The sequence below is a fragment of the Rhinatrema bivittatum genome, chromosome 4, assembly GCF_901001135.1.
Source record: "Rhinatrema bivittatum chromosome 4, aRhiBiv1.1, whole genome shotgun sequence".
In the NCBI taxonomy this organism is placed as follows: domain Eukaryota; kingdom Metazoa; phylum Chordata; class Amphibia; order Gymnophiona; family Rhinatrematidae; genus Rhinatrema; species Rhinatrema bivittatum.
Window position 1 is genome coordinate 430,329,286 of NC_042618.1, and position 22,394 is coordinate 430,351,679.

The 22,394-nt window shown below is 46.0% G+C and overlaps 1 protein-coding gene across 3 annotated transcripts in view; it reads right to left on the reverse strand.

The window, feature by feature from the left end:
- The window catches only part of GRM7 (glutamate metabotropic receptor 7), an 827,253-nt gene that overhangs the window by 650,836 nt on the left and 154,023 nt on the right, over positions 1-22,394 (reverse strand). For 2 of the 3 annotated variants that reach the window (XM_029601455.1, XM_029601454.1), the window contains exon 2: positions 6,878-7,094. In XM_029601455.1, the coding sequence (XP_029457315.1) occupies positions 6,878-7,094 (217 nt within the window). Of the gene's footprint in view, positions 1-6,877; positions 7,095-12,413; positions 12,638-22,394 lie in introns of those variants that run through there. The other variant, XM_029601456.1, reaches the window with a different exon arrangement.

Consider the following 22,394-nt stretch of genomic DNA (forward strand, 5'->3'; position numbering starts at 1 on the left):
CCTGATGAAGAATTCATAATGGAGTTTTATCTAATGACCCACGGGAATCCACTGAGACCAAACCCAGTTAGTTTGGGACCCTCTTTCATAAGACTTGTTGTAGGGGCAAAATATGGTAAGATCTGTGGATTATAATATGACTGGATACTGTTTGTCCAGAGCAGGGGTGGGCAAACTAAGGCCCACGGGACAAATCCAACCCTTCAATATCTTCCTTCCGGTCCACCTATCTCGCTCTTGCCAAAGCTGCGTTATATGTGGCCCCACCCACACTCTGACCCGCCTGCCTGAGTGCCCGACGACGTCATCATCAAAGGCCCAAGTCACCCTTGATGATGCGCTGAAATGTGCGACATCAAGCCTTCGACGACGGTGTGATGATGTCGGGCATGCAGGAGAGCATCGGCATGGCAGCCTGGAGAATGGAGGTACCATGATTTTAAATTGGCGCCTTCTTTTGCCAGCCAGTGGAGGCAGCAGGGGCCTCCTCATGCTGCTTAACAGCTGCTACTCACAGAAGCGGCAGCCATGTACCCGGCTTGCTGCTACCGCTGCTGCTGCCTTCTTCCCTCCCACCTCGTTCCTGAAAGTAAGCTGAAATGCTGCTGGGGGATGGGGGGGGGGGGGGAGATTATAAAGGGAAAACTTCATGGGGCCCGGGATGGGATCTTCCAAGTGGTGCTCACAGTCCTGGGGTTATAGGGTGGGGCAGCCTGCATCTGGCTGCACACCATGGCTTGTGTGGCTTTGCTACTGCAAAATCTTTAAGGGAATGGAGGGAGACAGAGCCAGCAAATGAATCCTCAGGCTGGACCAGGCTAGGTAGAATTATTTTTACCTGATCCAGTCTAGGGACTAACCTGCTGGGGGAGGGGAAAAGAGATAGTAGCACTGTGGGATGGGGGGAAGAGAGAGGGATGGGAGACAAGGGAAGAACAAAGATGGGTGTTGAGCCCATGTTGGGAATCCCAGCTGTGGCAACCCGTGGCCGGTATCTCTTACCTGCCTCGGCCTTCAGCGTCGCGGGGCTTCTTCGCTCTCGACGCGGCATGGTCCGGTCCCGAGCCGGCCAGCGGCGCTTACCCCATGCGGCCCAGGACGCCGCCGACTTCCTGTTCACGTGCGCTCTCCTAGGCGCGTGCGCACGGGACATGCTGGCATTTAAAGGGGCCGTGGCAGGAAACAGCAGCCCAGCCCCCGAAGATGACGTCATGACTCCTGGGTATTTAAAGCCTGGCTCAGCTTCCTGTCCTTCACCTTGGCAACAGGTCCTGCACTTGGAGTGCGTTTTTGCTGTATTCCTGCTTGCTCCTGATCCTGAGTGCCTGCTTGTTCCTGGTTCCTGCGTTCCTCTCCTCAGATTGTCCTCCCGGTTCTGACTTTGGCTTGTTTTCCTGACTCTACGTGTCTGCTGCCCATCCCGATCTTTGGCTTGTCTCCTCGTCTCTGCTCGTCTGCTGCCTGCCCCTGACTTCCGGCCTGATTCACCGTACTACATCTTCGCTGCCAGCCTTGACTCCTGGACTGTCCTCGTCTACGCCAATACTCCACCAGCCTCGACCCGGACCTCCGACGCCGTCTCAGCCTGTTCCTGGACTCCGCTTCACCAAGGAGACCCGCACCTAAGTCCTGCCAGCCCTGGCACCCAAGGGCTCAATCTGAGGGGAACGAGGGCTGGTATAGGTGAAGCTCCAGCTGGGTCTTCCTCCCCGGTACCGCCTTCCGGTGACGAGGACCACTGGGGGCCGTCCCTCGGTGGTGGTTCCAACCCTCGTCCTGGCCCTAGGATCCACAACACTAACAGCCCAATTGGAAGGAGGAATGTCAGAGAGGGTGGGTGGGGGTCCTACTGCTGGGTAGAGGGTACGCGAGGCACTTCATGTACACACTCACTCCCACGTATACTCACAGGCATTCTACTCAGTCACTCATGCACCCTCTGGCCTCCTCCTCACATATTCACATTCCACTCACTCCTTGAGACTCCCTCAGTCCATTCAATGTGCAAAAGAACCCCCCACCCACTCACTTCTCTTGTGTATTTATTGTTAGTGTTTCTTCTCTGTCCAGGGGCTCCATGGTGGAGCCCGCCTGGCCCCTGTCGTGGATGAGAACTTGCAATGCTGCCCCAGTACAAAAGGGTTTGCACACCCCTGGTCGGAAGTCACAGTTTAGTAAGCTAATGGAGTTTATTTTGTCATACAAAGCACTGATATAATATCAGAGAACTTCAAAATGAAATTAAACTAACAAATATATAGTCAAGCAGTAAGTGGTTGAGTCACTTGACCTTTAATCTTGTGCCACTTGCCACACGCAAGGCGTGTTTCATTTCATTCTGAAAAGGCTTGTGGATTCTATCTTACTAATTGCCATGTAACCCCTTACTAATAGCTTCTACTCGGCAGAAGGTCTGTCAGCAGTGCCTCATAAAAACGGTCAGTCCTTCAGCATGGATTAAAAATGCAGCAGTTTTTCACCCACTGTTGAAGAAAAAAAAAAAAAAAAAGTCATCAAGTCAAATGCATTTCTGTAGAATATTAATTTAAGTCTCTCATTTCCCTTCATTGTATCCCCCATGACATGCTGCTCTGCTTGTACCCATATTGCATTTGTGTTCGGACTGAAATTGCTCGCGTCCCGTAGACTGAGAAATTCAGATCCCCACTCCTAGTTAAAGTCCACCAATAAGCACAGACCGCAATGATGGTGCACGGCGCTCTGATGTGATTTTTATGAGCAGCATTGTCTTTAATAAACGGTGTCTTAATACTTTTTCCAGCCTGTAGTTAACCTTCAGCTCTCTCTCTCTCTCTCTCTCAGAAATGAGAGCTGCAATAAAGCTTAAACCAAAGAATCTAGTGATCCCATTAACAGCCTAACTCTGTCCTTGCAGTTTGCTTAATTTGTGAATCCCACAGACGGCACAGGGCGATTGAAGTCTTCGTCTCCCGTGGGGGGGAGGGGAGGAGGGGGTACTTCCTTATTGGCTGGAAGCACTTGTGAACAAGCTCATTTTGGGAAGACTTGGGTTCAGGCAACGTTTTAGCAAATGTATTCCACGTCCATGTTTGCAACTGATCGTGGCAAACATGAAAATTCATTGGAGAAGGCATGAGCTGACCCAGCTTTTCACGATGAAGTCCAAATCCAACAGCCTACGCTGCCTCGTTGGACGTGTGAGAGAGTTAGAAAGAAATGCACAGCCATTAGAAGACTCGGGGAGGGGTGAGATTGCAAATTTCTGAGGGCATGGGGTTCAGATAAGATTAGTAGCTGATTAGAGACAGAAAAGCTAGCTTTCGGCAAAAGGGGCACTTTGCTTCTACAGTAAACTTTGAACACCGCCTGACCCCACAGGTCACCCATAAAAAAATAAAACACGCCGCGCCATCTCCAGAACCAGACACATGCATTCAATTAGAAGACTGGGTGTTAAGCAAGTTAACTCCTCATGGGAAAACCCTTTCAGACAAGGGTACAGCTGGACTTCCTGCAGAAGTCCATTTGGATCCTGTCCTGACAGCTTTTCAAGTACAGAGGCCGACTCATTCACAGCAGTTAAGTGAGACTTGCTTGCATTGTGTACTGGAGAGTCAGTGACAAATATACCCTGTCATTTTATTTTACTGTTTATTGTATTTTTATTATTACTATTTAAATAAAAATAAATAATATAAAAAAAGAGGAAAAAATTGCTAATCACGCTGTGACAAACATTTTATTCTACTATCTATTTTATTATTACTATTTAACATGAACAGAAGGGAAAAAGTGCTGAGGTCAATATTCAAAGGGGTTTATCCAGACAACGTTTGAGTTATCTGGGTAAACCCCAAAGTTTAAATATCTAGGCCCCTTAACCAGATAAATATTTTCTGGATAATGACTTAGCTGGATAAAATGTATCTGGATAACTTAGAGGTATTTCAGGAGTGTTCCAGGACAGAGGTTAGGTAGCCGAATAACTTAGCTGGCTAACTCCAGTGTTTAGAGCTAGCCAAATAAATTATTCAGTCAAGTTTGGATGCCTTCAGAGCAGAGGTGTAGTTATCTGGGAGTGTGTAAGACCAGTTAATTGCTGACCCAAAGCCAAAAAAAAAGAGAAAATCTTTGTGGGTCTACCGGCCTGATCCTCCCACTTCTAACCTTAATCCCAATTCCCCTCCTCCTCTCCAGAGCCCGCCAAAAAAAGTGTTATAAAGTTTAGGGCCTCTTGACCCACAGAGCAGGACCAACCCTCTCTATGCTATCTCCAGCCTCTGACCTTCTCCTCAGCCCCCATTCCCGTCCTCCCCCACCCCATCCTGAACCCTCCTGCCTCACGCAGCAGCTCTGAACCTGCCCCCATCCGACTGCCGGGGTCCTGATACAATAGTACTGCGACCACAGAGGCTGGGAAGAAGATTTTAGCTGGGGGAAGTCTGTTTCCTGCTGCTCTCCCCAGGCATTAAGGGTCAAGAAACCAAAGTCTAATCGGCTAATAATTATTGATGGGCCTGTACTCCAGCATCTTGTCCAGACCTTTTTAAAACTCACTTATACTATCGGCCTCGACTGCATTTTTCTGGCAACAAGTTCCATAGCCTAATTGTGCGCCGACTGAAAAACAAAATGGCGGTAAATCGGCTACCTGTCAGTTTCTGGGAGTGTCCCTAGTTCTAGCACTATTTGATAGTATAAATAACCATTCTGTATTAACATGTTCCATGCCACACATACTTTTATAAGCCTTTGTCATACCCCCTCTCAGTCATCTCTTCTCCAACCTGAACAGCCCTAACCTCTTTAGGATTTCTTCGTAAGAGAGCCAGACCATCCCCATAATCATTTGTGTTCCCTCCTCTGCACCTTTTCTAGTTCTGCTATGTTTAAGATGGGGGTGACCAGAACGGCACAGAAAATGCAGTCTCACCCTGTCTCGATCCAGAGGTATTATAATATTTTCCATGTTATTCTCCGTCCCACTTTGGCTCACTGTTTGCTTTTTTGACTGCCGCCACATACCGAGGCAAGGATTTCAACGCAATTTCCACAGGGCCTCCGAGATCCTTTCCCTGGGTGGTAGCTCCCAACATGGAACCCAGCATCGTTTACCTGTAGCTGGGATTAATTTTTCCCCGTGTGCATTACTTTATATTTTCCACATTAAATTTCATCTGCCATTTAAATACCCAGACTCCTAGTTTTCTGCAGTTCCTCAGCTCGTGTTTTAACCACATTGAATAATTTTGCATCATCTGCAAATCTGAATACTCATTGCTCCCTTTTGTAGATCATTTATGAATATGTTAAAGAATGCTGGTGCCAGTACACATCTCGGGGGCACTCCACTATTCACTTCTCAGTGAGGATTTAGACCTCCTCTCTCTTTCCTGTCTTTGAACCAGTTCCAAGTCTTGTATTAGTTATAAACAGTATTTGTAGTCAGGTCTATGAGATGTCCACCAGTGGTATTCCAAACAGTTCTCTTTAATGAAAGAAAGATATATTGAAAGAAGCTCAAGAGAGAATATATCTACAGCCTTCTTGTGAGATATCAGCTCACATGAAAGCGGGACCCAGTCGTGTTTTCAACTTCTTTCTACCTGCAACAGGATCATTACCGCTACAAAATGTGGCTGAGAGCAGTTCAGTCACGCAGGGTGAGGCTGCTCAGCTGCTAATTCAGAGAGAATGCACAAGAGGTGAGGTAAGGTTGACCTCGTGCACAGCCGTCCGGCTCTGGGCTGTCCTGGGAATACCAGTGACCATACCGGCAAAACACTCATGGCTCTTTATTTCATGAGCACTGCAATGGGATCTCACATGAGTACAAGGCAAAATGTCATTACAAGTGTAATCTTCAAAGTTACAATGCAGACACTCTTTCAGTGGGAAATTTTCCAAGGTATTTACTTGGATCCAGATGAAATAGCATGAATGGAAATTACCCTGTTCAAATGTGGCTGAAAGTGCACAAGGGTAAGATAGCGCTTGTACACAAGTGTACATGGGTTAAAGAGCACTTATTCACCAATGCACATAAGTAAGATAGCAATTTTTCACCAGTACACAGGTAAGATAGTACTTGTTCACAAGTGTACATAGTCAACATAGCACTTATTCACAAGTGAACACAGGTAGTGTAGTGCTTGTAGTTTTAGCCACATTAAATAAATATGTTTGTAAGGGAGTGGTTAGAGTGAGGGTAGGAAAACAACATGTGTTCAAGTGATTTTCACGTGTACACACTATTCCTGTCCCCTTGGTCATCAGCACAAACAGTAGATACAAAGTGCACAGATACTTTTAGTGATTTAAATGCACTATTATAGCTCTTGAATGAACATTACATTCTTCTTTGAAGGCTGTAATATTTTAACCTAGTGCACCTATGGGGGAGCATTCAAGTCTTGGTTGATGGGGTTGGTATGCAACTTTATAGTCAGTAGTACTTTAAACGTTTTTATCATTGCAAATTCTAATAAATTTATTAGGAATGAGCATTCATTTTGAACAAATGCCAAACATGCAATGAATGATGCCATGTTCAGTTCCAAATGGAACAAACCAAAAATAGCCTTCTGAGAAAATACCCGAAAATGTTCAGATATTTTCATTTTCATGGCATTTTTTAAAAAATAAAAGTTCTGGTATGACCAGCTCCATTTTGCTGTATGGATATACATTTGTATGGCTGTACAGAAAGGTGGCCATACACAATTTCACTTACTATAAGTTTTTCTGGGAGTAGATAAATACTTAAAGTCAACAGAAGCCAAGACAACAGTCACGGCAGAAACGGTCAAGTTCATGGACTCCAGAAAGCTAAGCAACTAAGAGCGTACAGTCAAGCCTAGGCATGAATGTGAATGAAGCTGGAGCCTTTGCTTACCTGCCTCTCTGGCGATTTGCATAAAGGATTCCACCCCCTTTTCTTCATAACTTCCTTCAGATGCCAGCGTGGACACATAGTTCCATCCCAAGGCCTTGACAATGTCCACCATGGCTTGCGCTTGGAAGGAATCTGGTGGGACGACACGGGAGAAGAAATCATAGCGCCTGTCATCACTTAATTCTGGTGCTGTGGATGCATAGCTGATCTGAGGGATCTGCGGAGAACAGAACAAAGACGGGTTACCACGGGCTGCGTTTATAAAGTGAGCAGACAGAGCTGCAAAGGGACAACATTTCTTTCTTTCTTTATTGTGTTTAAAAAGATTATTTCCCACACTTTCCAAGATTCAAGGCAGGCTACATCAAGAAACTGTCATAGAGGAATGACAATGATTCAAACATGGACACCATAAAATAATAAAAATCACAGCAGGCCTACATGCATACTGGTTGTTCTTTCCACAATAACTCAATTTAATAAAATCAGCTAAGCCTCTGACTCAAAAGCATGTTGTTTTCTGGGGGTGGAGGGAGGGGGCATTGATTATTTGATGCAGCGGTACAGTTCTGCCCTCCTTGGCCAAGTGCTATGAGCCATATCTGCAAGTAACAACATTTTCCGTCTGCGGATTCCATAAAAATGTCTCTGCTCTGAATTACTTTCCTGTCCAAGGGCAGATTGCATTGAAAAGAGCTTGCCCAAGGGACAGCCGCACATCTCACCAATGCTCTACTTTATGTCCAACTTTTTTTTCTTTATCTTTTTATCACAGCTCTCACCCACCTCCCACCTCTGTAACTTCTCCAAAAAAAAAAAAAAAGCTCTAACCAAATTCATATCCCCATGCCAGTGGGGATCGAAGAGACGACTCAGAAGTTGAATCCTCTCATTGCCACTGGACCGCCAAAGATTCAGGCAAATTAAATCCTCACTGCACACAAAAAGGCAGAAAACTGGATTCCAGAGAGTACTATGTGCTGCTGCCACACCCCAGCTGCTTGAAGGAGTGTTTATGTTGCGACAGGGCAGTGTCTGAGTGGGGGACTGTGTTCCTTGTGGCACCCGGTATTTGGGAAAACACATAGCAAAGCTCAGCCCCTAAGCATCTCATGGCACACAGGATATGTTGGTTTCCCCTGAGCTGCCCTCCTTGGGTTAACCATCTGATTCATTTTTGCTATGTTGTGCTTTCTGAGCCATTTTTGGAAACCCTTTTCTGTGAGAGCCTTGGTACTTTTTCAAAGAGGATTTGGGGAGTGTTACAATCCCGGGCCGTGCCCCGGTCCCTCCACCTACCACGGGGATGGCCCGGGCCGTTGCGAGGCCTCCCCGGGCCTGTACTGCCTCCGTCTCATCTCTCCCTCCTCGGGGGAGACGCCGTCGATCCATTGTGGCTGGCTCCGTCCCCTAGGCGCGCGCGCGGGGAGGAATTCCTCTTAAAGGGGCCAGCGCAGGAAAACTCAAGCCCTGCCTCAGATGACGTCAGACACTACTAGGGTATTTAAACCCTGCTTCTGGATATCTTCAGTACCTTGCAACGAGGTTCTCTCAGTTCACTGAGTTTCTAGTTGCTGCTTTGGATCTTGGATCATCTCTTCTGTCTTCTAGCTTCTGACCCGGCTTTGTCCATTGACTCCATCTTCAGCTTCCGCCCCTGGCTTTGTTTTCGGACTTCTGACTTCTGGCTTCTGACCCAGCTCCGTCCAATGACTCTGAATCCATTTTCTGCCCCTGGCTTTGGCTTCGGACCTCTGACTTCTGGCTTCTGACCCGACTTCATTCTTGGACTTTGACTTCAGCTTCATCCGCCTCCACAGGTATCCGGTTCTTGCTGGCCCAGAGGATAGTCCCAGCGGCTCGGGCTCTCAGGGGCTCCTCCCGGGGGAGCCGCGAGCTTCCGAGGGTGAAGGCTCTCCAGCCTCCTGGGCCCTGCCTTCCTCATCGACCATCTCTTCGGCTGCCTCCTGGATCCTTGGTTGCATAGGGTCCCACCTAAGTCCAAGAGGTCTGGGTCCCTACGGGCTCCTCCTGGGGGGACCTCGGTCTTCTAGTGGTGAAGCCTTCTTCAGAGTTTCTCTCTCCAGCGCCGCCTCCCAGCTGTGACGCTCACTGTGGGTCCCCACAGTGCAAAACCTGCAGTCTCAGCCGGCCCAAGGGTCCACGACCATAACAGGGAGTCCCTGTGTAAGGTTAGACTAAGGGGAAGGGAAAAGTTTGCTTCTCTACTCACTTCAAGTGGACAGATCAATCAGTGGCCCGATACAGAGGAGTTCCTCTTTGAGTTATCTTTTTTTCCTCAGTAATTATTTTTTGGGAGACAAGGAAGATTTTTCACCCTTCCTGTCTCTTGTTTTGTTTTTCCCCTTTTGAGTCAAAGTCTATTTTTTTTGTTCCTTTTGGGTCTGAGTGTCATTGGTACAAGGGAGTCAGTTTTCAAACCATTGGGAAGAAGAGGTGTCTTTCACCCAGGAAGAGCCTGAGGAGTGGAGGTTCCATCAGAGAGGAATGGACTCCTGTCCATTACCAGAAGGAAGGTGTTGAAACTATTGTTCAAGAGTTGTTTTTTCCTACTAACTCAAGAGGAGAGTTCCCATTTGGTGTTTCCAAAAGAGAAGATATTCAAGAAAGACTGCAGGAGAAGTATGAGAACTGGGACTTGTATTTGGAGACGTGTTTGGCACTAAATTCTAACCATTTTTACAGCGGGGAGAAGATTCAGATAAATTTTGGAGTTGGAAGGAATAGACTTTCTTCAATGTGAGTAATTGCAAAAGGAGAAGATGATAAATTATTAAGGAATGAGCTTCTATAAATTCAAAGACTTTACTAGCGAATGAGGTCACAAATTTATTAGTCTTTATTCTTCATTATTGTTCATCAATTTTATTTAAAACCTAAGTGCTGTAAAGAATCTTCAGTCAATTTATGAACTAGCAGTAAAGGAGTTGAAAATCACATTGCTTCTTAGAATGATTATTGTTGCTGTAGACTGTGAATATTATCAGTGCTGTTTACAGGGACTAGAAAACTGCAGTGCACTTTGGTTAATGCAAAAGGATCTTGAAGCTATGCTTCCCCCTACAGGAGCCGTGGACCTCAGAAATGAAAATCTATCTTGCAGAGCTGATACATATAGGGGTAGATTTTATAAATTTGCGCACACGCGTACTTTTGTTCGTGCACCAGGCGCGAACAAGAGTATGCGGGATTTCAATAGATACGCGTGTAGCCGCGCGTATCCATTAAAATTCGGGGTCAGCGCGCGCAAGGCTGGCCAAAATCGGCAGCTTGCGCGTGCTGAGCCATGCAGCCTGCCTCCGTTCCCTCCGGCCCTATCTACACCCCCCCTACCTTTGTTGCGAAAGTTATGCCTGCTCGAGGCAGGCGTAACTTGCGCGCGCCAGGCTGGCTGCCGGTACGCCATGTTCCGGTCCGGGGGCTGGTCCGGAGGCCGTGGCTATGTCCCCGGAACGCCCCTGGGCCAGAACCACACCCACAGCCCCGCCCAGATGACACGCCGGTCGCAACATGCCCCCCGACACGCCACCCCCCAGGAAAGCCCCAGGACTTACACACATCCCGGGGCTTTGCGCGCGCCGAAAGCCTATGCAAGATAGGCTTGGCGCGCGCAGGGGGGGTTTGGGGTAGGTTTTCAGGGGTTACACACGTAACGTATGCGCGTAACCCTCTGAAAATCTAGCCCGTAGGGTCTATTTTATTTCTATGTGCCTCTGGTATAATATTTGGGCCTCATCCCACCCAGGGGTTATGCATACTTTTAGTTGCACAGGGAGTGGGGTGGGTGTCCCAGGGCTGTATTTGGGACCAGCACACGTTGAACTTTCAAATTGTCTCTTTGCTTCACTTTTCAAGCAAAAAGCAACCCACAGGTGAGCAGGCTCAAGCAACTGTGTAGCAAGTTTCATAGCTAAAGCTGGCATGAACCTTCAAAAATTAGGAGTGGTCCTTGCCCTCATACTGGCAGGTGTGAAGGAATGCATGTTAGAGCAGCCTGGGACCTAGACATTTAACCTGGTTCACCTTAAGCCACAGACAGGAATGGAGTTCCACTCTCAGAGCAATCTTCTTAGAAGGGGTAAGAAGCCAGGCTCAGGGAGAACATTGGGTGGGACAGGGAAGAAAAGGAAGCCTAGGGAAGGCTAATATTGCTGAACTTTGAGTTATAGTGCAGACTTTATTTTGTGAACTGCAAAGATAAGCAGAGCTACTTTTGTTTTGTTTTCTTGTTATTAATAAAGAAGTTTTATTTATTTTATTTATTTTTAATTTTTATATACCGAAGTTCTAGTAGGGACTACAAATCACTCCGGTTTACATAAAACGAAGAGCTGCTCAACAGATAGCGGAGCTTTACATGGAACCGTATATCATATGGAACAGTATTGTTCCAAGTTTATGAGAGAACAGTCAGAATCCAGCCTGAATCTGTTCTCTGGCCAGCCTAAGACTGCTGACCATGTCCCAGCAAGATGAAAACATGATCCACTTTGGGACAGCAGCTGTGGGTCTTTGCATCAATTATCAAAGCCAAAATAGGGGAGCTATGAGACTTCTTCCAGTGACCGCTGGCCCCTGCTTTTTCTGTGGAATGTAACACAAGTGGAGTTAAACATTCAATCCGGATACATTACTTCCCTCCCCCAGGAAGGCCCTGGTCTGAATGTAGCTGGAAGTCCGGTGCATCATTCCACAACGCACAAACTTCTAGACATGTTCAGGTAGGGCAATAATCAGAGAGCTGATTAACATGTGGAAGACATTTTACCCTCACGAATCCCTTTAAAATTTGTCCTTTTTTATCACTTCAGTTTGATTTTCCAACACAAAATACCTGGGTAGTAGACCTAAATGCTGTGGGTGCAATTTATCCAGCTATTTCTTTGACTTGACTTTACCTCAGAACCACAACGCTGGCACATTGGGAAAATATAATATACACGTGTCGCTCCCCGCCCCATGCTAAACGCTCCTACTTTATCACCTATTCTTTGAGCGGCTAATTAAAGCCTCCTAAGCAGCAATAATATTTTCTCTGCTCAGCGGGTCAGATCTACCCAGTTAAACAGATCCGTTTGAAGAATGCACTTGTGAGAAGCTCCTAGGCGTACGTCTCATACCCTGGTCACACTGCATCATGGGACGGCTCTGTGCATTATCGCACTACTTGCTATCATGATATTGTATTACACAATATCACAGTATGCAGTGTCTTGCAGCCGAGTTTCATACTGCAAGAATCCTATTATACGGAATGTACTGCATGTCAGGGGCACCTCGATTCACTCCGTGTGGTCTCGTGCACCGTTCATTTATTTAAACAATATTTATATTCCACCAATCCATACATGAGATCTCAGCGGAGTATTATATCAAAACAACTCAGTAAAATACAATCATTAAAAATGCATTCCCATATAATTAGTAAAGCACATCATAATTAATACTTAGCGAAAGAGAACTCATCTGGTAGGTGAAAGCTAAGGCCCTATAAAAAAAAAAAAAAGTCCTTTACCTGTTTTTTTCGGTAGGTCAGAGAGAAATATAATTTCTGAAGGCGCAAAGAAATTGTTGATTATAAATGTTCAGGAGCGTCATTGTGAAGAGCTTTAAAGACTAAAGCAAGAATCATAAAGCGGACCCGCCAAAAAGCAGGCAGCCAACGCAGTGCCTATAAACCTGGCGTAATATGGTCAAATAATACACTGCGCCAGTTATCGCACCAAGCACTGCATTCTGTAGCAGACGTAAAACCGCAAAGATCTTGCCCGCTCCTTCCCTCTGTGCACTAACCCACTGGACTTGCCCACACTGAGAACACAAGTAAACTGACAATTAACTATGAGCGTCTTATGATGCCGATCCTTAGATTACTGTACAGGAAGCAGAAGTCACTCGGGCAATCGAGCCTTCCCCTCCTGCTCTGGAGCGGCAGCTTTGACGTTTTTTAGCCGCTTTGGCGACGCATGTACAAAATGCCAAGCTAGGAAAGTTTCCTGAATCTGATATCCCCTATCAGACAAATAGCATTATCTTATCCAGAGAGGCTGGAGGGTGAGTAGGGGGAAGCAAAGTAACATAAAAATCTTGGGAACCGTAGAGCAGGTTGGGTGCAGAAGAAATGTGCTTTGTAATAGGCATTGTGATGTAGGAGACTTGTGCTACCTTTCCTGGGAGTGTTTGTTAGGCTTGATTTTATGCATTTTTTGCTGTGCTGTTCTGTAATAGTGTGATATTAAGCTTGCACCTCGTCATGGTGTCTTTGGACGAAGGCCGGGTAATTAAGTGTTTGAAAATAAGTACATCTAAATAAATAAGGCTCTCGGCAGGACGCCGTTTGCAGCCTGCTCCTGATCCTGGAGCGCCGGGGCTGTGTCTTGCGGTGGAGCCTTGCTAAGCTGACAAGCTCCGAACAACCTGATGAATAATAGTAGGGGCTGTGCTAATGCCTCCCGTAAAGGCAGAACCAGTCCTGGGATTCAAAACTGGCTGTCAGAAAACCTCCAAAAAAGGACAAGGGGATCGTTTACGCTGAGGATAAAGGCGCTGTGTAGCTGTTGGGCTGATAATGAGTGTCTACAGGGGGGCTTACAGAGAGCACAGCGTGCAGACATTACCCTGCCAAACTCTTATTAAGCTCATTAATAGGGTTTCGAAGAGCTAAGCATTTGAAGACACACAAATGAGTCGCCTTTGTTTAGATGTACAGGGCCTCTAACCCTGCACTCGGGCTTTGAACATAAACTAACAAGTTTCAAAATGTTATTATTTAGACGTGAAAAGCCAAGGCTTGACCAGGAACACCTTGGGGTCCTCGAGAAGTTGGGCATGCGAGTTGCTCGGTTATATTAAGTTCAAGAGCGCGTCCGGACTTTGCAGGTAAAACCCCTCCCTGTGGCCGGCAGCTGCAGGGTAATTCCCAACACTTCAGCACTGCAGACTGTCAGCCACCTCTGGCTGACAGTCTGCATGACCCATCCCCCTTTAACCAGTCAGGAAGTCCTGGCTGTTGAATGCAGGTGGACATTTCATGCCTGGGAGGGTGGTGAGGGCACCAAGATGGATTTTAGCATGGCACCTGGGCTTTGGGCTAAAGAGACAGGAGACACATGAATTAGATGTTAAAAGTGGAGGCGCTGAGGAGCATAACAAGGACTCAACAGGAGCAGCCTGTGGTCAGTCCGAAGTCAGAAACATAGAAACATAGTAATAACGGCAGAAAAAGACCAAAATGGTCCATCTAGTCTGCCCAGCAAGCTTCCCAAGGTAGTTACTGCCGCTCCGTGCAGGTTACCCCCACGTTTCTGTTAAGGGTAGCAGAAAGGAAAAATACACACATTTTCAACAGATTAAGGGGTGAAATGTACTAAGGATTTTCCGATACATGCACAAATAGGAAAACCCCCATAGCAGTTCAAGCACCACATAACTTATTGTGAGTTACCGTAAGTGTCTGTGGCGTGAATCATGTCGGTCACTGGGACAGGATGAAAAAGCAACCTGCGTGGGTTTCACTTTTATAAGCGGCAAAATATCTCATTTTAATTAATGCCGGACATACTAAAAGGGTTTTCCCCCCCACTTTTGTGTGTATGCGAAACTGCTCAGGACACAGGCCCCTCAGTTAGAGGACAAGTCACATTTATGGCAGGAGTCGAGTAGGGCTTTACCCAGTACCCACGTCATACAAAGTATCATAATTTGGCAACACTGCATAAGGGTGCTCAAAAGACCCTGAAATACAATTGAAGAGGTACAAAATTGCAGAGGGAAGGACATGATCAAAGATGGACTAAGGCAGGGGGTGGGGGAGGGGGTTGCTTTAACTCAGGATTGTATTTAAATCAGCACTGTATTTGGGGGTCTTAATATGAATAGCAGGGGAACTACAGGGTTATACACGGTGAGGCATGATTACCGGACCCTAGCACCAGGGATGGATTGGCCTATCGGGGGATGGGGCATCCCCCGGTGGGCCGGTCACTCTAGTCACGTGGTCTGCCGAGCACGGCTGTGACAGAGCCGTGCTCGGCAGACCACGTGGTATCTCCGGGGCCGGCCGGGACGGCGAATCCCAGGGCCGGTCGTCAGCGGGAATCTGCCCCTGCCTAGTGCCTAGCACCAAATGGCGAAACTTTGTTAAAACGCATGCGTTCAAGCTAAAGGCGGACACTTCGAACACAAAACTGAGCCAGTAGTTTAGAACGTTGTTGTTGCTTATAACAACAAAGTCTACGAGACGTTCCTGCTAAATTTTATCAGTTTTTGTCTATTTGTTCAAAGGGTATACAATAAAAACCAAAGGGGCCGGGTAATTATGCCTCAGCGTGTAGAAGAATGCGGCAGTAGCTGGGGGCACTGGCAGAGCTGTAGGAGGGGATTTCAGTACTAGAATAGCAGGGTAATTCTACTTTATTTGTAAACAACAAAATATTTGCATACGTACAGCATTTACATTATCTAGAATATTTTTGACAGCCCAGACTGAAACGATCGCATCTTATAACTGAGGCTTTTAATATCTCGATGTGGAGACAGGTTTGCCCCCCAAATGCTTCCCCAAACTTGTATTTTTTCCGTATCTCTGGTTTCCCAGATCGCGCTGGTTAAGGCAGTCGCTCACCACCTCATCAATTGGGGTGTGAATTTTCCTCGGGTCTAAGGCACCCCTCGCCAGCCATATTTTGTGCTTTTAAGATGGCAGCTATTAGCAATGGGGTACGAATCCATTGAGGTTGACTGGGCCGTAGCCCAATCCCATGCATTTTGTCCACATAACTAGGGCATAAGGGTAATACCTCATCAGGTTGTGGCCTTTACCCACACTCCATTGCTAAATGGGCAGCTCACAAACTTAGGTGCTCCGTAGTTTTTCTTTCTGTGAGGCACAGGTCTGGAGAGGGCAGTCAATGCCCACATTAGCCCTCAACCTTAGGCTGGCCCAGATGTTAAGATGCCCTAGAACTGATAACCACAGGAAGTCTCACTCAGATGGTGGGGATCCTGCAGTCTCCTGACTTTTAGAGAACTTCAGCGTAATATTCAAGAGGAAACCGAGGCAAGGCAAGGTCATTGTATAATGACCTCCTAGGTATAAGGTCATACAGCTCTCTCCTGGAGAGTGATGTCACTTCATCTATCATGATGTGCCAGGATAATATATATTATATCTTACCAGAGCTTGAGTGTGGCGGGTAACAACCTTGTACCCTGGCAATCACTATCCTGTATCCTTCTGCCCAGGCTGGGATTAAGGGCATGGCCCATCTTGAGAAGAAGTGTTGCCATTAACATAACCCAAAACTTAGGAATTGATTCAAATTTCTCTATTTTGCTGTTTTATAGACTGATTTTGTTGCTTAAAGGGTTCAAAAAAATAAAGGTTTACTTTCAGTTTGCTGACCTGGGTTTTGTCCTTCTGGATATTTTCCCTGGTTACCAATTACAAGTTGTCATTGACTTGCTGCTTTTATCTCTTTCAAGATATTTACTCTAGTTCCAGGCACAATTTCTTGTCTTTGGCTTGCTTTCTTCAAGGTACTTTTACCATTTTCCAGCAAACCTTCTTCCAGCTCCATGTAGTCAGCAGCAGCCACGCCTGTGGCCTCTGTGCTCTAAGCTTTCATTCCCAGCTTCCTCACACCACCAGAACAGCAAGGGGTGCTGCAGGCAGGAATGAGGTGCACTGGCAGAGCTGTGTGTGGGGAATCAGTACTGGAATAGCAGGGCTACTGCAGGGCGTGGGTGAGGTGCATTGGCAGAGGTGTCCATGTGTGTGGGGAGGTAGGAGGGTCTCATTTCTGAAACAGCAGAGGGCGCTGCAGGGTAGGAGTGAAGTACATTGGTAGAGCCATGTATGGAGGATTATTGCTGAATTATAAGTGTTTGCAACTAGGACTAGCTTTTATGTGGCATCAATTCTCTGCTTTCTCCCATTTCTAAGAAATAATGAATTTTAAATCTTACAAATGTTCCTGTTCTTAAAACAGATCTTTCTTTTTATTTTATGTAGTTTGGAATGCAATCATGTTTAATTTTGTGCTGTGGAAAGATCTGAAAGGCACTCATTTCCTTGTGCTGAGTTACTGGGTCACATAAAAGTGATGGTAAACTTTGATGGTATGTAAAGTCCATTTTAAATGCCCACCTTTGTATAAACATGAGCTTCTCACTCAAACTCAGAAGTAATTTACTTAGTGTAATCAAAAGTTTTACACTTTGCATTCTTTTGATGTAAGCAGAGACTAAATACATTTTTCGGAGACAGATCCACATTCCATCTCATCTTTGGGCATTCCAAAGACAGACAGAGGGAGCCACACAAGGGGGGTGAAAATCAGTGAAAAGATTATGCAAAAACATTCCAGCCCACCACCAAGGTACAAGTCTCTTCCCTTCCCACCTTCACAACACCAGCACATCATGGCAGGAGAAACTGTCCTCCATTGTAACTAATGCAGGATTCTGAGAGTTCCTGCTTGCAAGATTTCACAGGGCACGAGACAATGACCTTGACCTCCCCTTTATCTAAGGCAGATTTCTCGGAGTTCCTTCCTGCAGAAGACTATATCATCCTTGTATCTAATTCAGATTTCTGGGAGTTCCAACAGGTTCTCATAGTACAAGAGACACTGTCCTCCCTTGTATCTAATGCAGATTTCTAGAGGTTCCTGCAGGATCCCACAGTGCACGAGACACTGTCCTCCCTCGTATCTAATGCAGATTTCTAGAGGTTCCTGCAGGATCTCACAGTGCACGAGACAGACACTGTCCTCCCTCGTATCTAATGCAGATTTCTAGAGGTTCCTGCAGGATCTCACAGTGCACGAGACACTGTCCTCCCTCGTATCTAATGCAGATTTCTGGGGCTCCTGCAGGATCTCATAGTGCATGAAACACTGTCCTCCCTTATATCAAATGCAGATTTCTAGAGGTTCCTGCAGGATCTCACAGTGCACGAGACACTGTCCTCCCTCGTATCTAATGCAGATTTCTAGAGGTTCCTGCAGGATTTCATAGTGCACGAGACAATGTCCTCCTTGTATCTAATGCAAATTTCTGGGAGTTCCTGGGGGATCTCATAGCATAGGATGCAATGTCCTCTCTCTTCTATCTAATGCAGGTTTCTGGGAGTTCTTGCAGGAACTGACAGCATGAGGGATGTCCTTCTTTAGATATGTAGTCCTTTTATGCTTTATCTGTTTTCACCAGGTCTAAGCATTGTGCCTGTTTGGTTTTTGAGATGTAGGATGCTGTTTCTGGTTTTGTATTCCAGGATCTTGAATGCAAAATCACAGCTCCTGAGGAAGCACAGGCGTTCTCAAAGTCCACAGTGGAGTCAGGCTGAAACTCCAAGTCACTGATAGATGAAAAATCGATGCTGTTGTTTGGGTTTCCAAGTAATAAAGAACAGGCTAATCCAATCATCGTTTTACTATGTTACATGCAGGGACTTGTAGCTCTGATTGTCCCACTTATTTATCATAGAAAATCATAACTGTAAGTCTCTGCATGCCATAGGGTGAAGCCAGAACTGAATTAGCCTGTTCCTTATGACATGGAGCCAGGTGGAAACCTGTGCCGGCATCAGGATTGCAGAAATGTTACCGTCAGAAAATAGGCCCCAGACAACTGTTCCGTCTATTATTAAGTTCCTGGTTGCAGGGAACTTAATAGATCCTGCAGGAACCTCTAGAAATCTGCATTATTGATCTCAAAGATGCTTTCTTCTAGAAAGAGAAACCCAGAGCATGGAGTGAGAAAGTGTTACCTGCTGCTGAACCCAGGATCAAGCAGACACTGCCACTGTCCTGTCCCCATGCTGAAACCAATTGTGACCCATTTCTGGAGCAAGAGCTGGAGCCTCCGTTTCTGCAGTGGGGAATGGACTAAAAAAAGTACCATGAGTGAGAGCTCTGCTAATTACACTGCTAGTTAATAGTCATTATACTGCTTATAACCAGTTCTACCCTACGCTGGATACACACACAGACTGATGCAATATCGGGCGCTCAGATCAGCACTTGCTTAACGCGCAGTTCAACGCATGTTTTGGACACACTAGACTTGCGCCAGATGCACTACGGAGATTAGCGCATTTAAAATGCACTTCTAATCAAGAGCTAATAGCTCTCATCACATGCAAACTCCATGTAGATGAGGCTATTACCCTGCAATACCAAAAATTGCCATGCAGCCAAGGCATCCATTTTAACATAGCAAATTTAAAGCTGCACTCAAGGGTTAACAAAAACAATCCTCTCCCCCCACCCCCCAAAAAAAAAAAAAAAATCCTTCTTTCTGTGATTCCTCCTATTAATATCGCTGTGATACTAAAAAGGAGGAACCACAGAAAGCAGAATCATGCCCTGCTCAAGGGCTCAAAGGCAACAAAAAATCCTGCATTCTGTGGCTCTTCCTATTAGTATGGTTGTGATACAGTAGGAGGAACCACAGAAAGCAGCATCCTCATCAAGGTCTGGCCAGATTGGAGTGAATAAATGAATATTAAGTGCCAGACACTTAATATTCATTTATTCACTCCACTTACTGCTGATTGATCCATTCACTGTCACATGTCAGGAAAAGGACCAATCCCCTTTCAGAAGGCAAGTGTCAGTGAAAGGGACCAATCAGGAACAGCCCTGCCAGCGGGGTATGGAGGGAGCTCTGGCCAGGCTGTTGTTGACACCCAACTGCTCTCCTGGGCATCTGATGCAGAGCACTAGGGACGCATAAATTATCCATTGTGATTCCCTTTTAGCACAGCAGCATTGAGCGTCCAGGAGAGGTGGATGTGTACGTGTTCAAAAAAACGTGTGCCCAGTTTGGATGCATGGTTTTTTTTGTTTGTTTTTTTTAATTCTTTATTTATAATTTTCAAAAAACACAAACTTAATCAATAGTTTGCAATCGAAAAAACATGGATTGGTGATTATCCTATCAAATTATTGGCAAAATATCATTTTACAACATTTTCTGTTAATACCAATACCGTTAATAATATATCAAACAAAATGAGAGTGTAGTGCATGGTGGCAGAAATCTATGGGGAGAATTTATAACCTTAATAGTACAAAAGTAAAGGCTTTTAACCTAGAACCTGCACTAAAATTTAAATTTACTGACTAGACCCTGAAGAAGAGGTTGGTAATCTTCTTTGTACAAGAACATTTTTTAACTGGTTGGGTATAAAGAGAATATACAAGTCATCTTGTTTCTTAATCAAACATTTACATGGAAAAAGCAGCGTAAATGAGAAACCCATTCAGATTACCTATGTGGATATTGCTAAATCTGGGAATATCTTAACAGCTTTTTCCAGATACATAATGGGATATTTATTGAAATACTTTTTCATTATTTGATTAATATCATTTATAGAAGAAAAAGTAACTAATAAAGTTCCCCAGTCAATAACTTGTGCAGTAGAATCTTCTAAAAAATTTGTAAGATCTCCCTGAAACATCATTTCTGATCTATTATTTAAGTTCCTGGGTTTAGGTAGGAAATAACAATTATTCACCACTGGAGATTCTTCTGACATAAAGCCAAGCATTTCTATTAGAAACTTTTTAACAGTAATTAACAGTACTTCCCCAACTATTCTGGGGAAGTTAAGAAATCTTAAATTGAATCACTTGGCATTATTTTCGAGAGATTCTATTCTTCTAGTTAATATCTCCCTATCCTTAACCACGGCCACATTAAATTCTTGAACTTTTTTCTCCCATTCTTCAAGACCTTTAATCCTATCCACAGAATCTTTGATTTGCTTTTGTGTCTGAAGGAAATCTTGTTGATTCCTAGCACTTATTACATCCATTTTTCCTTCCAACCCTTTAATTTTTGATAACATCCCAGCCATCATTTCCCACAAAATGTCTAGTGTTACCACGGCAGGACGAATGAGAGGTCCCGAAGGAGTAACACTGGCTAGATGTTCCTCCTCCCAATTATGGGGAATCAATGACTCCAGTCCTACTACTTCTCTCTCTGGAGTCAAGCCAGTGACAGCAATGACTCCTTCTTCTCCTGGTCCATTGTCGTGGATTTGAAAAACTCCTCAATCATACATCTGTTAACAGGAGGGAGCCAAAGTATTTTCCAGAAATTACCTTTTAAGTAATGTAATCAGTTCAATTGAAAAGGATAATGCAGATGACCTCAGATGAAGCCAGGCAAAGCTCGGCAAGCTGCATGCCCTTAAGCATGCGCAGCTTTAGCGGCACGCCAGCGTCTGCTGTGCACCGCAAGCAGGCTCAGTAATGAGCAGCTTCCAGGTCCCACCTCCAGGTCCGCCCCTCGATGTCACAGTTCTCGGCAGCTCGAGGTTACCCTCGGGGCAGGCAGGAAAAAGCTCACCCCCAGACTCAAACAGCTGCTGGGTAAAAGAAAAAAGGTAACTCAGCTCCTTCTCCTTTCGCTCTCGAGGTAGAGTGTCCTGGCTGGCCGATTAAATGAGCCACTTCTGGGTCCTGCCTCCAGGTCCGCCCCTTGACGTCACAGTTCTCTGCAGCTGGAGGTTACCGTCGGGGCAGGCAGAAAAAAGCTTACCCCCGGACTCAAACAGCTGCTGGGTAAAAGAAAAAAGGTAACACAGCTCCTTCTCCTTTTGCTCTCCTGGACGCATGTTTTTTACATGATGATATTGCATCGGCTTGTAATTATGGAACCAAGTGACTGGCAGGAAGCGCGCCAATGCAGATATCCAACTGTGCATTTTACTATTGTTAGGATCCATGAGTTAGTGGACCCTTGGCCCGAGATGAGAGTTGGTACTGCCCACGGGAAGGAGCCCCACTGGGCCTCACCATCAGGAGGCGAGGTCTGTAGCAGAGGATGACACGGCCCAGAGAGTACGGAGAGAGAGAGAGAGATTGGGATGTGGATACAAGTGCCAGAGTAGGAACTCACTGTGGTGGAATGCAGAGCAGGCCCTGAGGAGTGGGGAATGCAAGGCAGGGTATGGAGGAGTGCTGAAGGGCAACCCCAAGGGGCGGAGCCACATGGAGAGTCAGCACAGGAGAAATGATGTAGGCTTACCCGAGGAGCGGGGAAGCCCAAGGGGTCTCTGGCAATGCACGTAGACGCTACCCTGAGGAGTGGGGAAGTGTGAACACAATCTCTGAAGTGAAGCAGGGCGTTGCCCCGAGGAGCAGGGAGCGTGCCGCTGTCACTGAAGAACACAAAGCGCTGCCTCAGGGAGCAGGGAAGCGAGGCACAGTCACTGAAGTAGAAAGACAATGGCCCGCAGAATGGGGTACACCAACGCTGAGTCTCCAAAGAAGCAGTGTAGTTTCAGGAGCAACCCCGAGGAGTGGGGAAGCTGGCAGGCAAGGCTTCCGGGGTGCAGGGCCTTCTGAGGAGCAGATAGCCAGAGACAGGAGTGAGCCCCTGAGGAGCGGGTACCCGAAGAGTGTCTCACATCAGGAAGTGCAGGATATGGGAACCGTGGTCCGAGGAGACAGTAGCAGGAATCAGCAAGGATGGAACT